Source organism: Aristolochia californica, unplaced genomic scaffold, assembly GCF_029961685.1.
Source record: "Aristolochia californica isolate CCGP_79_NKW_82.1479 unplaced genomic scaffold, dmAriCali1.0.hap1 SCAF_15, whole genome shotgun sequence".
Taxonomy (NCBI): Eukaryota; Viridiplantae; Streptophyta; class Magnoliopsida; order Piperales; family Aristolochiaceae; genus Aristolochia; species Aristolochia californica.
In genome coordinates this window covers 20,300,067-20,316,002 of record NW_027181826.1, presented here as the reverse complement: position 1 = coordinate 20,316,002, position 15,936 = coordinate 20,300,067, and the positions used below count along the sequence as shown (strand labels likewise).

Here is a 15,936-nt window from a genome sequence, read left to right as displayed (position 1 = left end):
ATAGCAACTTTGAATGAGATCATTTTATTTGAAGTAGTTCAAAATGCAATTTTCTTCACTTTGTCTATGGAGTATGGACTTAAACAAAGGGTATGATGATTGATCCTAGGTTTTGAAGTCTGTTTTTGGTTTAAGTTAAAATTTTATTATGTATTTACATAAAATTATCAAAACGTTTTCTTTAAGTAGTTTTTTTATATTTTATATTTGTTATTTTAGTTTCTTTAGTATATTTGTAGTTTCAACTTTCAATTGGGTCTCTCCTATGCGGGCCCAACGTCGGTTGAGGTGCATGGCCTCCTCATCGGTTTCCGTATTTTTAGGGATAATTGTAGGGTCTTCTTCAAATTGAAGGAGATTCCAAGGTCGCTATCTCTTGGTGTGATTGTGCATATGTGGCGCCATTGGAATGCTTCTTCGAGATTTTAGATATTGTCTTTTATTTTTTTTATATTTGGTCTCATATTTCGAGATCCGAGATCCACAAATTTGACAACTGATGTGCTTGCCAAACAGAGAATAACCCTCCATTTTTTGTCTCGTTTCCTCTTTGTTAATATATAAATTATTATTATTATTATTATTTTAAAATTGGGTTAAAAGTTGAAACTCGTTGAACCGAACCGGCCATAACTCTGGTTCGATGATTGGATCGGGTTTGACAAATTGTTTTCAGGGCTTGGGAGACGATGGAATGATGGGCTAAGAACCATTGTTCTGATTTGCTTTCGAGTTTGCTTTCGTGCTCGAGGTCCAAGCCTCCGACCTGCGACGGTGTCACGGAGATTATTCGGTTAGAAATGGAAGTTCTCGTTTGAGCAAGCAGTACAGAAGTAATGGCTATTTCGGGTGATTTACGGGTTTTTGCGACATTTATTTCGTCTCCTGCCCATTCCTTTCGAGGCCTTGCTCCCTCTAAGGTTTATTTCTTTCTTTCTTCTGTGCTCAGAGAATTCGTGGAGTATTTTCTGCTGGAGATTGTAAACTCCTTTTTTGTTTGCCCTTTTTGAGAACTCTTGGAGCTCGTTAAGTATCCCGGTGTCTGAGACTGATATTTGCATATCTTGATTCTGGGCATCTTCTGCTTTTCCTGATAATTAATGTATTCCCTTTCTCGCCGTTATCTGACGATGGCATAATCGAAGTCTTTCTTTTACTTTTTATAAATAACAAAATTTAGTTGCTGTATATCTTGATTCTGGGCCTCTTCTGCTTTCCTGATAATTAATATATTTCTTTTCTCGCAGTTATCTGACGATGGCATAATCGAAGTCTTTCTTTTAATTTTTATAAATAACAAAATTTAGTTACTGTATATCTTGATTCTGAGCCTCTTCTGCTTTTCCTGATAATTAGTGTATTTCTTTTCTCGCAGTTATCTGACGATGGCATAATCGAAGTCTTTCTTTTACTTTTTATAAATAAAAAAATTTAGTTACTATCGAGGAGTTTATGAACCGTTATAAACATTCGAGAATCAGAGTAAAACTTGACCCCAAGTATTACTCGTTTGCCACCTTTAATAGTTTTATTTCATTGTTTGAATGATGACAGTTGGGTTCTTTTTCTTATATTTTGGAACGGCCGCCACAGAGAATAACGTCCTACGTAGGTTTATTTTGGTAGATTTCAGATTGTAGCATGGTTATTTTCTTATTTTATCTTAGTGCATGTCCTTGTGGAAACCGCATACCTTCCAATAAGACAATCACAGATTCACTGTCACTATTACTGCAGCTATCTTTTTTTCAAGTATTGATTACTCATGCATACTGCAACCAATGCCCCTGGTAAGACTTAAACTCAAGACCTCAATCTAGAAGCCCCTCATGTGGCCATCGAGCCAAGGGGTCAATCCACTTACTGCATTCATCTTAAATATGGTTTTTTTGTTGTTATTTTTTAATTCTTGATCTGATAAATATTGAACCTTTTTTAGGGGAATTTAGGCGTCTGACCATGTTTTTATGCTCTGTTATATTGCTTTACAGCCTCTCATTCATCATGAAGTTCAAAGAGTCAAATCATCAATGATGTATATTTTCAAGGGTTGTGATTTATTAAAAGCCAAAACATGTTATTGTTGTCGGGATGTTTCTGATTATGTGATTTTTTATTGGGCATAGAAATTTTTAGTGGAAAATGTCTAGCTAAGTCTTTTTCACTAACCTCAAAGGTAACCTCAACAGTGGAAAGTAAGTGAAAATGCTGATGGAATAGGTATATGGAATAAGTAGTTGCTCTTATCATTTTATGAAGACAAAAAACTAGAATTGCAATATGGTATGCTAGTCTGTTAGATAGTGGGGGCACTACTCTTGGCTTGACTAATTCTGTTGAGTTGTTTCCAATGCACATGACATGATGTTTATGGCTGTGAGATTGATACACATACCTCTTTTTATTGAATCCTAAGCAAGTTGCAGTCATTTGACTGAGGGAAGTAGAAAAAGGGCTTTTGATAGATGATTGAACATGTTCATTGTTAAATCTCTTGTTCTAAGAGTAAAATTGAATTATTTGGATTGCTTAGAAGCTTGACTATCAGGGTAATGTGCTCTTGGTTCAAGTCATTTCTTTTCAAACAATGAAAATAAATAAATAAACAAATAAAACAGAAATGAAACATGAATAAGTAAAATCAGAACATAACTGAATGAAAGTGATAACCTTGGCCCTTTGCAGTGGTAGCAGGCCAAAATGGACTTAAAAATATGAATCAAGTGCACTAGGGTTTCAGTTATGATGACTACTGGTTTCTCGAATCGCAAAAGAAAATGAGTTGATGTGTGTACGGAAGTAAGTTGTCCGTTGATGCCTTTTAACTCTCTATAGGATCTGAATGCAGAGTTTTGATTATTTGACTTAAGTTGTGACGCTGAGGATTTATTCAGCATCAATTAGAAAAGCAAATACTTTTTTTTTCTTGAATGTTAAGACCCTTTACCTTGGTGAAACTTGAACTCAGGACCTCAGTTAGAGACCCTCTCACGTGTCCATTGAGCTAATGAAGCAAATACCTTGGAAGGACTAAGGAGGTTGTAGAGACTGGTTGGCTCCTCCTATGCTTTTTTTGTATTAGATTCAAAAATTTTATTTAGAGAGAGGACCTGAAGTAGTGATGGAGCTTGAAACTTTACTTAAAAGGGGACAAATTATACTATACAATCTCAATCTCAATCCATGAAGAGAATTATCTTTATTAAAAAAAAAAAAATCCATGAAGAGAACCATCAACTTAGCCTCCACGCAATCAGATTACCCATCAGGAGTAACAGTAAACAATGGTGAAACTCCCATCACTTCCTCAAATAACATTTTTTCCTCTTGTTGGACCAGGGTTTTCCGTTGAGCTTTGGTCGAGTTTAAGCTTGACAATCAATAGGGGGTGGAGCCCAATCTTGATCTTGAGGATGATGAGCTTGCCATAAATTATCATGAATAACAGTGGTGGGCTAGACTTTCATCTCACAGATTTGCTTTACCAAAAAAGAATATAGTGGATGTTTTTTTCTATTGATACCATCAGTGGACAGAGTTGATTATCAAAAGTATGTCTATTTCTCGTCCCATGTCCCCCCAAAAGAAGGCAGCGATGGAAACTTCAAAATTTTAAATTATCACGAATAACAGTGGTGGGTTGGAGTTTTGCCTCACAGGATTTGCTTTATCAAAAAGGATATAATGGATGATTTTTTCCAATGATACCATCAATGGACTGAGTTTGATTATCAAAAGTATGACTATTTCTCATCCCATGTTCCCCCCAAAAGAAGGCATTGATGGAATCCTCAAAATTTTACCTCTTTCGGGTGGGGGCTGATCCATCCATAAAGAGAAGAGGTTATGAACAATTTTTGGAAGGCAAAAGTAAAAGCTAAACTTCGAAGATTAGCACCCCAAATCTCAAAAGCAAACACGCGCAGTAAGTGAAGATGTGATCCCACAAGAAGCACAAGATTTGGTAACTTGTTCTCAATGTGCTTGCCTCACTGAGCTGCTCCATATTTAGGATTCTCCCTCTTGGCTCCCACTATGCTCAACACTTAGAAACTTTGACATTCTATCACAACTTGTTGTTTTCATGTCTGAGTGGTTTTAAATATGTTGGAGACTATTGGAGTGTCCACATTCAATATTTTGCATATTTTTGGAGGCAATTAAGATCAATTTCATTACAGATCTGGTGAAATGGCCGGGTCTAGTTGACTTGGCATGACATCATCCGACATCACAATATTTTTTCTTGGCCAGAGCAGTCTTTCCTCTCTGTCTTACTCTCGCTGACTCTCTTCATTCATTTTTTCTATACATCACAGGTGAGCTTTTATAGATCGCCGGGAGTATCAAGTATTCTTGAGCTCTCACCCAAATTTCCAGTCAACAAGAGAGCGCTTAGCCAGTCGCATCAATGTCAAGCAATTGTAAGGGATAAGCTTGTCCCTGGGGCCACAAACTCAGATGCTGAAGGCTTACTCCTTGATGCAGTAAATATGAGCTTCCTGGAGCGCTTAAGCTTGGCTTGGAAAATTTTGTTCCCATCTACAACAGCAAGGAGAAGTTCAAATGCAAAAATTGCTAAGCAGAGGCTTAAGATGATTCTCTTCTCTGACAGATGTGCAGTTAGTGATGAAGCCAAGCGAAAGATTGTTAGCAATATCGTCGGTGCTTTATCGGATTTTGTTGAGATAGATTCACGGGACAAAGTTCAGTTGAGTGTCTCAACAGATCCAGACCTTGGGACTGTATACTCTGTAACTGTACCAGTTAGGCGGGTGAAACCCGAGTACCAAGATTATGATGAAGATTTCCGAGGCATAACAGATGTGGAGTACAAGGATACAGGAGAGGCTTCAGGCTCTGTTGATGTTAGGTTTGATTTCTTCCTACCTAATGACAAAGAACAATAGATGTTTGAAGATTCTTGAGTGGAAAGAGTACAGACAGGGAAAGGGAAGGGATCGTCTAATTAGGGTTTTATTGTTCAGCTTGTGCAGACCCTATGGCAGTTGAAAAGTGGCTTTCCTGTATATATCTGGAATTTGTACTGGGGTGTTTCAGGTGCCGTTCAGTTGATTTATGTTGAACTGACTGAATTGGAAATCGTAATCACGGCTCTCTTGGTCTCTTTGTAGACACGTTTATTGTGCCATTACTGAAATTCATTGAGATGTGCAGTGCAGGTTTCACTTCCTGGTATTGCACCCTAAACCCTACAAAAACTATAACTAAGTCGCGTCCAAGAGTAAAATAATGTGTCAAGAGGCAAATAGATGAGATGAAAACAACACCAAAATTATAAAGTAGACAACGTTTACCTAATTTCAGTAAGAACGAGATCATAATGAAATTAGATTCAATCAGGCAAATTTAAGGCTCAAGAATCCAATATTATAGTAAAATGTTATTTTGCTAAACTATTTCTCTATGAGGTGGTACCTATTCAATCCCAAAGGATGGAAACTAGAGACTGATTTATTTTATAGATTACATAATACATAAGGGGGCATGGGTTGGATTAGGGTAGGGTTTCTTGAAACCTGAACTTGAAACAATCACCATCCCTGCAATCTCATCCCTGCTTTGTTCCCATAAACCTGACCTATCTCTAATGTGTTCCCGTAAACTCAACCCATCCCTGCCCTGTCCCCGTAAGCCTGACCCATTCCTACCCTGTTTTATATCCGTCTTGTCTCAAAGATTTGGAAGTACGAATCTCATTAAGAATGTGATTTTCTCTCCAAAGAAATGTGTAAATTTTATTTCTCACTTTTGCATTTTCGTTTTTCTTGAATCTAGAAAAGTTGGTTATCTAAAACCATGGATCTGAAAACGGAAGCACTCACTAAAATCAGAATTTAATTGATTATAAGAAAATTACTTTAAGTGAAATTGGGCAAAGTACATTTCTTTAGCCATAATAGAACCTTAAGTCTCTTTCCACTAGAAAGATTATCAAATTTTCTTGAGCTCGAGTTAAAAAAATCTTTGCCTTCTTGTGGTTGTGTTCTCTTTACTCTATATTTATATTTTTTTACCAAACACAATTTTTTTTTAAGTCAACTTACATCCATCTTGAGACATCATCACCTGGACCAACAAGATGTCCATTAACCGAAATAATAGTGAATTAACTTTGAGATGCAAATAGATAATGGATTGAGTTTGAGTTATGAACCATTATACACTATTATCTTCGAATATTATTTGATTGTTGATGAACCCTACTTTGTATTCGAGAATGTCGACTAGAGCATCATGACAAAAAATGGCTAAACTACCCCACCCCAAGCAAAAACACAAAGATTATGTAAAATACCCTTAAACTTCTTAACATTTATGAAATGACAAAAAACTGCATCTCAAGTATTTAAATAAATATAAAATATAAGAGCCAACCGTTATAATTGATGTGGTTCAAGAGAAATGAATAATAATTGAGGGCAAATACCGCTTGAACCAGTCATAGCTGTACAAGAGACCAGGATTAAGCTTCTACAACTATTTCACTTTCAGCTTGCTTCTTTTCCTTCTCCACCTTCTGAACACTAACACTTCCGTCTTCCTCATCCTTCTTCACTTCAATTCTCTCGAAAACAGGCTTAGGTTGAGCCATGACTTGACCAGCTTTCAGCCCACCCCATCTAGTATTGTCCTGCAATATAGAAGCACGGAGTCAAATGATAAGAAAGAAATTAGATGCAATGCCTTAAATCAATTTACTGTCCTGCAATTTGATTGTAGAACGCCAAATAGTTGTCAGGGTCTATGCAAAGCATGAATCTTTAAGTACCAAGATGGATGAACTAAATGTTCCATCCATGCATGTCAAGTATTCATATGTAGGCTCATCAAAAGAGATCATGCCAAAATGGTATACGGCAGCAGGAAGGCCCGTAGAACACTAGGTGAATTGTAGAGAGAAGTACCCAAGTCTGTGCTTCAAACTGGTCCTTTGAATAGCCAAGTTGAGAATGGATCCTCAAGCATAAACTTGGAGCTATTGGAGATAAAGTAATAGATATAATCCTCACTGCTTCCAGTATAATCACAAGGTCCTGCACACGAAAACCAAATGATTCACTGTCTCATGCTACTACTAATTCTTTGCCAACCCACTTCTACATAGAAGAGGAAAAAGCCAACTAAGTGAGAGTCAATTTCTTCAAGTAAAAAATGTGAATATAACAAGAAGTAGCTGCAAAGTTAAAGCAGCCAGGTCCAAAATGAAGCAAACAAGGTTTAACATTGGCTAAAGAGTGGGCCTAAACACCAAGCTATCTGCAGTATGTTTTCATAAGCTCATTTGCTACCATACCTTCCAGATTAGCAGATCTACATGAGATGTCCCACGGACAACAGATCTTCTACTTCCTCAATAGCACAACCTAGTCCATTATGTGGGGGGGAGTGCAGATGAAGTACATGGCTTTATTGTTGAAAAAATTGTTTAAAACTATGAGGACAGACATAGAGATTCAAAATAATTGAAGATTTACAAAATAAGGAAGCAAAAAGGACAGAACAAGACTGACAGACATCAGATTACCTGTTTAGGAAGTTCATATTTTAGGAAAATATTCACTTTTGCACTTTCTGTTTAGAAAGTTTAGAGGGGCATTTACGTTATTGTAATAAGTTTTCACACAAGTGACCTATTTCATAAAGAGATTGAATTCTGACCTCTTGGAAGAGTGCCACACACTACAAGACATCTAAATTCTCTTCTTCTTCCTCTCTCTTTGCTCTTTCTTTTCTATTCTATCTCTTCCAATTTTACATAGTATCAGAGAGAAATATCCATTTAAAGTAAAGTTTTAGTCAAGTTTTCTTCCCCTTCTTAGCCTGTGTTCACTCAAAAAAAGGGGTTTCTCCAATTCTTGCTGATTGGATTTAAAGGTTAGATTTTTTTTACTTATTTCGTGCCATAACTTTAGGATTGATGGCTTGTGCTACTTGTTGAGCAGTTATGTTTTTGTGTCCCTTGAGGATTGTTTGTTGTTGTCTCCCTGTTTCAGTGCCTGCATGAATTCATAGACTAGTATCTGGACCTGTTTTGCATGAAATTGAGTGATTTGAAGTGATGTTATTACAAACTCTATTTTGTTGTGTTGTGGTGTTGACGAGTTGATGCCCTATATTTGACTTGCGTGGGGCCCACATCATATGCGCAGGATTTGGTCTGTTTGTGCGATTCTAGTTGAAATCATGTAGCTGAATTACTGTTTCTCAGATTGAAGTATTTTAAGTAGTTATGTCTTATTTGGGAGAATTTATTTCTTTAGTAAAAAATAATGTGCATTTGGAAGGGAAGGTTGCGAATATTATTACAACTAAAAGGTTGAGTAACTCAAATTTGGGCCTAATTTGTCAAACTTCACTTGAACACTACAAGAGAAGAACAAAATATTTGAGATAAGACCCTCCTGAAAGTTTTACAAATGATTGGGAAACCGAAGATAGTCAGGTTATGACTTGGTTGCTTGTGAAACTTCTAAACAAATTTGGATTGTCTTTGAGTGATTATATGCTCAAGAGAGCAACCTATCTAGAGTATATCAGCATTATGCTCAGTGATTTGCCTTAAAAAAGGGAAAATAGATATGTGATAGATTACTTTGAAGAGCTACAGGGGATTTTACAATAGATTGAGATTTATCACCCATTCAAACTACCACTAAAACAGGTCTTCAAAAACAGTGTGGTGAGTTGTATGTAGCTAAGTTTCTTGATGGTTTGGGCTCCGAGTATGATGCAATTTAGGCCCAGATTCTTGCAACAACTAAAGTGCCATCTCTTAACAAAGTGTTTAGTTGGGTTAATCAGGCTGCAATAGCTATAATTCCACCTAGCAACCAGGAGAACAAAGATATAGAGGCTGTTGCCCTTATTGGTTGAGAAGGACATGGTCGAGATAGAGATAATTCTGGTCATGGCCAAGGTCATGGAAAAAGTAGTAGTTATAGGAGGTATTGTTCATTGTGGGTGTACCAACCATTACCGGATAAACGGGTATAAATTTGGTAATCCCGCGTAGACAAAACTCGAGTCCTACAGAAGTAGGTAGTCCTTGTCTACTGGTACAGTTGAAATTCTTCCTAGTGCCCTTGATGAGCTTCCATAGCTGGCTCAACGTAGAGCTCAACTAACTGTTTCCTCCTCATCCGTGAAGCAAACTGTTCTCATTATAGTCACTATGGCCCGTTTAGGTATGTTTGTATTTCATGGGACTCTAGTATCTTTGTGTGTCATTGATTTTGGTGCTTCTACGCACATGTTAGGTATGTCAAATGTGTTTCTTCTTTTAGAAATCATCTCCTTTTAAAAATGTTACACTAGCAGATGACTTTCTTTCTTCTGTTAGTGGTGTTGGGACAGTTAAGGCTACTTCATCTGTCTCTAGATTCTGTTTTATTTGTTCCTAAGTTTCTACTAAATTTGTCATCTATGAATCAACTTACAAAAACTTTGCAATATCTGCAACTTCCTTTCCCACTCATTGTGTTTTTCAGGACCTTCGAATGAGAAGGATGATTGATTTTGAGTATGAGATTGGAGGCCTCTATTACTTGGAAGGTTCTATCAATCAATCACCATCAGCACTTTAGACTGCAAAATCCTCCTTCTAGTGGCACTTGAGGCTTGGACATCCATTTGTAGAGCTTTGTTAGTTGTTTCCAGAGTTGTCTTCTACTTTGTCTATTCAATGTGATTCCTTTAAGCTTAGGAAGCATCATCAATTGTCTTTTCTATCTCATCCATAGCTTAGCCATAGTTTGTTTGATGTTATTCATTCATATGTATGGGATCCATATTAGGTCCTGCGTCTTTTTGGTTATCAATATTTGGTCTCTTTTATTGATGATTACAGTAGGACAACTTGGGTGTATCTCCTTAAGGAGTCGTGTCCTACGTACTGATAACGGGCTTGAGTATATGAACAATAAGTTTGTTTCTTTTTGCATTGCCAATGGTGTTTTTCACCAATCCTTATGTATGTATACGCCTCGGCAGAATAGTGTGGCTAACAAGAAGAATCACCACCAACATGATGTTACTCATACAATGATGTTACAAATGAAAGTTCCCAAACATAATTGGAGTGATGTTGTTCTCACAACTTGTTTCTTGATGAATAGGATGTCATCCTCTGTAATTGGTGGACAAATACCACTACGAGTTTTCAAGCCCAATAGTGAGTTATTTCCTCTTTGCCCACGTGTATTAGGGTCTGTTTGCTATGTTCATGTTCTTGTTTCCTCCATAGATACATTGTCTCCTAGGCCATGTTCATGTTCTTGGTTCTTCCATTGATAAGGTCCACTAGAATTGTGGTATTGATAGTGTATGTTGATAATATAGTGTCATCTAGCAACAACAAAAAGAGTATTGATGAGGTAAAAGAACATCTGTTAAATCACTTTCAAACCAAGGATTTAAGGATGCTGAAATACTTCCTTGGGATAAAAGTAGTAAGAAGCAAGATAGGTATTGTTCTAACCCAATGAAAGTATGTAATTGATATGCTACATGAATATCAGTTGCTAGGAGCTAAACCTGCCAAAACTCTTATAGAAGTTGGCCATAATCTTCATGATGAGAATGCTGAACTCAAAGATAAGACTATGTATAGGAGGTTGGTAGGCAAATTTATTTATGCCACAATGACCAAACTTGATATAGCCCTTGGGGTGAGTGTGGTCAACCAGTTAATGGAGCACCTAAGAAAGACTCACCCAGAAACATTAAGAATATTGCGATACTTGAAGGGTGCGCTAAGAAAAGGGTAGCTATATGAGCCACATAGACATTTCTGTATACTATGTTGTTTCTCTATCCCATCACATTTTTTGTTGTGTCTGTTTTGCTCATGTTTTTGGTTCCTCTACAGATAAACTGTCTCCTTGTTCTCAAACACAGAAGCATCACCAAAACATCGCCTAAGGTTTTCTTTAAGATCATATATTGCCTTCTTAAGTCTACACATCTTTATAATCTCCCCGTAAGCAACATACCCAAGAGGTTGTCATATAGACCTCTTCTTCTAAATCATCATACAACAAAGCCTTTTTTAATTTCTAGTTGAAAAAGTGGCCAACCTTGGTTAATTACAATAGACACAATAATACAGACAAAAATCAACCTAGCTACAAGTGAGAAAGTCTCAAAAACATCAATGTTGTAGGTTTGAGTATATCCCTTGGCAACCAACCAAACTTTATATCTCTTAATGGAATCATTGACTCTGATACCACGTCAAAAGATGAAATATAGAAGATTGAGAGAAGAAAGGAAGAGAAAGAAAGGGAGAAGAAACTACTAGAAAAGAGAGACAGAGAAGTTTTTTATTGGGGGTCAGAAATCGATCCCCAAATCCTTATATTCATTTAAATGGAAATAATGTACAATAACTAATATCTGCTACAATGCCCATTCTCATGGAATGTGTGGACCTCTGTCCTATGCAAGTTGGGGTTGCAATTTTGTATATCAGCTGATATGATCTCTTTCAGCAACTCGATCATTGGCTATCCCCTTCCTGGTCTCGGCAAAGTGATGATCTCCACCTATGCCAGTTTCGTACCGTGGGGGACTTTGGAATGAACGTAACCAAAGGCGTTTCAATGTTAAAAGTGAATCAGAGGTAAGAGTAGCAGAAAGGGTGTCGGGGCAAATCTCCATCTGGCTTCTGACTAAGAAGTCCTTTTCCTCCTTCAAGGATACCTCTATTCGTGATAGCTGGAGCAATCTGGCAAAGATGCACTTTGGGACCAAGGTTCAAGTCATGGAGGAGAGGACTCCCCCGGAAGCTGGTTACCTAAAGTTGAATTTTGATGGCTCTTCTCTCGGCAATCCGGGGATCGCTGGTTTTAGGGAGTTATTTCAGATCCATCTGGCAATCAGTGTTTCTCTTATGCCGGCCCGCTAGGCATCTCTGATTCAACATCGACTGAGCTCTATGGCCTCCTTAATGGGCTCTGCGTTTTCAGAGACAATTGCAGTGCTTCCCCTCCGCCGTGGCGGCATTGGAACATCTTTCGGGAGATTTTAGATATTACCACACTTCTCACATTCCGAGATCTGCAAATTCGGCAGTAGATGTGCTTGCCAAGCAGGGAGCGTCCCTACAATCTCTTGTTGTTAGGGATCTACTCCCTCTTCTTTTGTAATTTTTCTCTTGTTAATATAAATACATCTTTATAAAAAAAAAAAAAGGTACAATAACTAATATGCCTTTCATACACTTTAACTACTTATAACTCCCAATCTACACCTCTAAATTACATGAAAATTGGACCATAGAGACATCTAAACACGTTGAATAAGATAGCACACTAACTAGTAAGTACAGACCATATAAAAAGACCAAAATGCCCCTTAACACTGTTTTCTAACAAAACAACTTCCACTTGTAAGACTTCTAACTCCATGAAACTTCGCTTAGACACTATGAGATGGCTTCTTTCGCAGTTAGGAACTTCGGGATGTTTAGCCTTTATTAAGGGTATAGTAGCATTTTAGAACTATAAGGGTAATTTTGGAATTTTTGCACTCTTAGCTAGGTGAGAAATCCTTTGTATGGGACCTGTCACGTTGTCATCACTAAAAGAGTCTAATTAATGAATACGTGTTCAGGGACTTGAGAGCTTGGACCCCAAAAACCTTTTTTTTTTTTGTTTCTCTATGTTTTAGATGCCAAACACCATTACTTCCAGTCAAATTTCAAACCTAAGCAAAGTTAGTAACAGTCTTACAGGATATAATAGGAGATCAGTAAAAAATTAAGCCTCATTAGCAGTCCTCTCACAGAGTCATTATGGAAAAACTGTTTTACTTGGAGTGCAGTAGCAAGTGAAGCTATTCAAGCTCGTAAGGCAGCAGTGATTTCAAACCTGTCTTGGCAATGCTTTATTTCAGTGAAACCTTTGTTGTCAATGTGATGTCATAGGAATAGGTATAGGAGCTCTATAAATGCCAACAGACTACCTGCTCATCTCTTTAACAAAGAATTAAGGGATAAAATGCAGGCTTTATCAGCTTATGAAAAGTAAATGTTAGCAATTGTTCAGGCCATTACACATTGATACCCATATCTGATTTTGAGCAAATTTCAAGTTAGTTATTGATTTTCAGGACTCCATGGATTTAACTCATGGAGAAAAAGAGAGGGACACCCATTGGGAGAAAACAGGAGAAGACAAGAGGTTATGGACTTATTTCCTAACCCTTCCCCTGAAGCTCAATTTATAGATTAATGAAATTATAATATTACAATTATACCTTTGGAACTTAACCTAACTACATCAATGCCATCTCTTATGAGATGACTATTTATTTACCATCCTGCCATCACTGTATGGGCATGTGGGCCTTCTCCTTGGTCTGTGGGCCTTGAACCCATCTTCCACATCTCTTGGATGTGTGGGCCTTCCCTGGTTGTGTGGGTGTGGGCCCATCTTCCAACACTCCTCAAGCTGGGGGTGAGAGAACTTCATGAACACTCAGCTTGTTGCAAATGGTGTATAGAATCTTTGTTAAGCACCTAGCCAATACTACCCAAAAGACCGGCCTGTTAGGAGCGGAAGACATAGGTACTTAACCCTTAGCCCAGGACCACCAGGACCAGGGTGTCCCATAACACCCAGGACTGGGTGCATGTATTGTGACAATCTTCTTGTATAAAATGGCAGTTCTCCATATCTTCCAACATTCCCCCTCACACTGGTGGTCTCTTCTATGAGGCCCAATTGGTATAAGATAAGTGAGAATAAGATTGCTCCAAGCCGTATGACATCACTCCATACTCTAACTCATGCTGGATGTAGGGCACACTCCTCTCTTTTGTAGGTAGTGGGTCTATATGCAATGCTCAAAAGTGTAATAAAACTCCTCCATGACCGTGTTCCTCCACAAGACACTGACTCTCAAATGGTAGGAGTAATAAATACCAATTAAGGGGGGTAACAAGTAATTACACGAAAGATAATACTCTGGGGCCATCTTGGCTTTCTTCATCAACAAAATGGCCAATGCTAATAAAAATCGGCAATTGAAAAGTCCTTCAATAATAATGTCTCATCCAAAGAGACACAATAGCAGTAGCTGAAATGGGCCTACGCTCAATAACACGTACCAAACAATGAAAATCCAAGGACCCATAAAATAATCTGCTATGAGTCGATCCTTGAGTAAGGAGAATGTGCACCAAATAATATGCTGGCCAAGGAATAAGTTACCAATACTTCAAAATAATAATCCATCCGGAGACAAGGAACTGAGTCGAGCCGAGTCACACAGTAGACCAATATAGCCAAGTCGCAGAAAAATATGTATAGAAATCGGGACCCAGGCCTGGACCCGTATAACCGAGGCATCAAGTTAGTGAGTTGGGCCGAGTCAGGTTGACCCGGACCGAGTTGACTCACCAAGTTGGCCCGAGTTAACTTGGCATATTGGTGCGGCTCGGTCCGAGTCTCTCAGCTCACTGGGTCATTGGTACGCGTTGCTCGGCAGGGTCTGACTTGGCTGAACCTACGCTAATCAAATATTTTCTAACGTAGGAAAATTAAATCGGCAACAATGCATCTCCTTCCACCCCTCGTCAAACAGCTCGGGACAGCAGCAACTAAACCGAAAATCCCGTGGTAGAAGCCAGAAAAAGAAATGCCAGCGAATAATTTCGGATGATCAGCAAAACCAGCATCAAGTTTCAGGAAGATGCCAGTAGACAACCAACGTCTACTTCTTCCCCGTGGCGTTGGAGAGTAGTCGTCTTCCAGAAACGGCTTGGAAAATCCTCAAGTGGTGATTTACTTGATTGCAGCTTGGGGTATCAGATGGGGAGACGATTTTGGATGATCAGCAACGCAATGACGATACGAAATCCCGTCAATTCAGCAACTGGCCGATATAGTTTCGGCTTGCCAGCGGATAAGCAATTCCAGCCAGAGAAGAAAGATACGATTCTTTATAGACCAAGAAGAGCATTTTCGGATGGCAGCAGCAGCAATCAACTTGGACAGCGCTGGATGAGAGGAGTTGCAGAAATACGCAGTTGCAGTGAAGGAAACTTTCCGAACGAAGATAAACTCTCGTCAGAAATATGAGATTGCAGCAAGGATCAAGAATACTGAAAGAACAACAACGATGTTGAAGTCCAGTTTCCCAACGACGAAGGTGGATTTCCCGAAGGTGGCTAGTTGTTATGGTCCTGGGTTAAGTACCTATGCCTTCTGCTCCTAACAGGCCAGTCTTTTGGGTAGTATTGGCTAGGTGCTTAACATTTGGTATCAGAGCAGGTGCTACGTCACGAGTTCGAATCCCCGCGACACTTAAGAGTCCTGCACAGAGGGGGTGACCTAGTAGAAACTGGAGTGGGCCGTCGCGAGAATGGGCCGCCGCTAGTGTCGGCTCGTGAAGGTGGGTGTATTGATATGGTCCTGGGTTAAGTACCTATGCCTTCCGCTCCTAACAGGCCGGTCTCTTGGGTAGTATTCGCTAGGTGCTTTGATATCAAATGTTAAACACCTAGCCAATACTACCCAATAGATCGACCTGGTAGGTAGCAGAAAGCCAAGTACTTAACCCCAGGATCATAACAATACTCTCACTGTTATGAGCCGACATCTACGACGGCCCACTCTAGCGACCTAGACCGCCTTTTTGCGCTACACAAGTCTCTAGGTCGCCCCCTCCAGGATTCGAACTTGCAATAGCGGTATAGCTCTGATACCAAATGTTAAGCACCTAGCCAATACTACCCAAAAGACAGGCCTGTTAGAAACGGAAAACATAGGTACTTAACCCATGACCATAAATCTAGTCCAGTGAAAATAGCAATTGAGAAAGTCATGCAACGAATGTAGGAAATTTGAAAGTTGTAATGGACTGCAACGAAGCTGGCGTTAACGGGCGATTGAGATGAGCCAGAGAAGT

General features: G+C 38.7%; 2 protein-coding genes across 2 annotated transcripts in view; one reads left to right on the top strand and one right to left on the bottom strand.

Moving 5' to 3' along the window:
• Window positions 1-725: 725 nt before the first annotated feature.
• LOC137951639 (cell division topological specificity factor homolog, chloroplastic-like) lies at window positions 726-5,140 on the top strand. Its single transcript, XM_068798442.1, has 2 exons — window positions 726-920; window positions 4,320-5,140. Exons 1-2 carry the CDS (start codon window positions 837-839, stop codon window positions 4,908-4,910), a joined length of 675 nt encoding a protein of 224 aa, XP_068654543.1. The 5' UTR covers window positions 726-836; the 3' UTR covers window positions 4,911-5,140.
• A 1,205-nt stretch (window positions 5,141-6,345) lies between these two features.
• Window positions 6,346-15,936, bottom strand: part of LOC137951740 (methionine--tRNA ligase, chloroplastic/mitochondrial) — a 56,585-nt gene continuing 46,994 nt past the window's right edge. Inside the window, exons 11-12 of the mRNA XM_068798621.1 lie at window positions 6,930-7,058; window positions 6,346-6,655 (exon numbers count right to left, since the gene is read on the bottom strand). Coding sequence (XP_068654722.1) covers window positions 6,488-6,655; window positions 6,930-7,058 — 297 coding nt within the window. The 3' untranslated portion in view covers window positions 6,346-6,487. The remainder of the gene's footprint in view (window positions 6,656-6,929; window positions 7,059-15,936) is intronic.

What these genes read in the sequence shown, in the direction of transcription:
- LOC137951639 (XM_068798442.1), top strand. Translation starts at nt 837, where the DNA reads ATGGCTATTTCGGGTGATTTACGGGTTTTTGCGACATTTATTTCGTCT. An exon ending in GAGGCCTTGCTCCCTCTAAG is followed by an intron (nt 921 to 4,319) that starts GTTTATTTCTTT and finishes TATACATCACAG; the next exon opens with GTGAGCTTTTATAGATCGCC.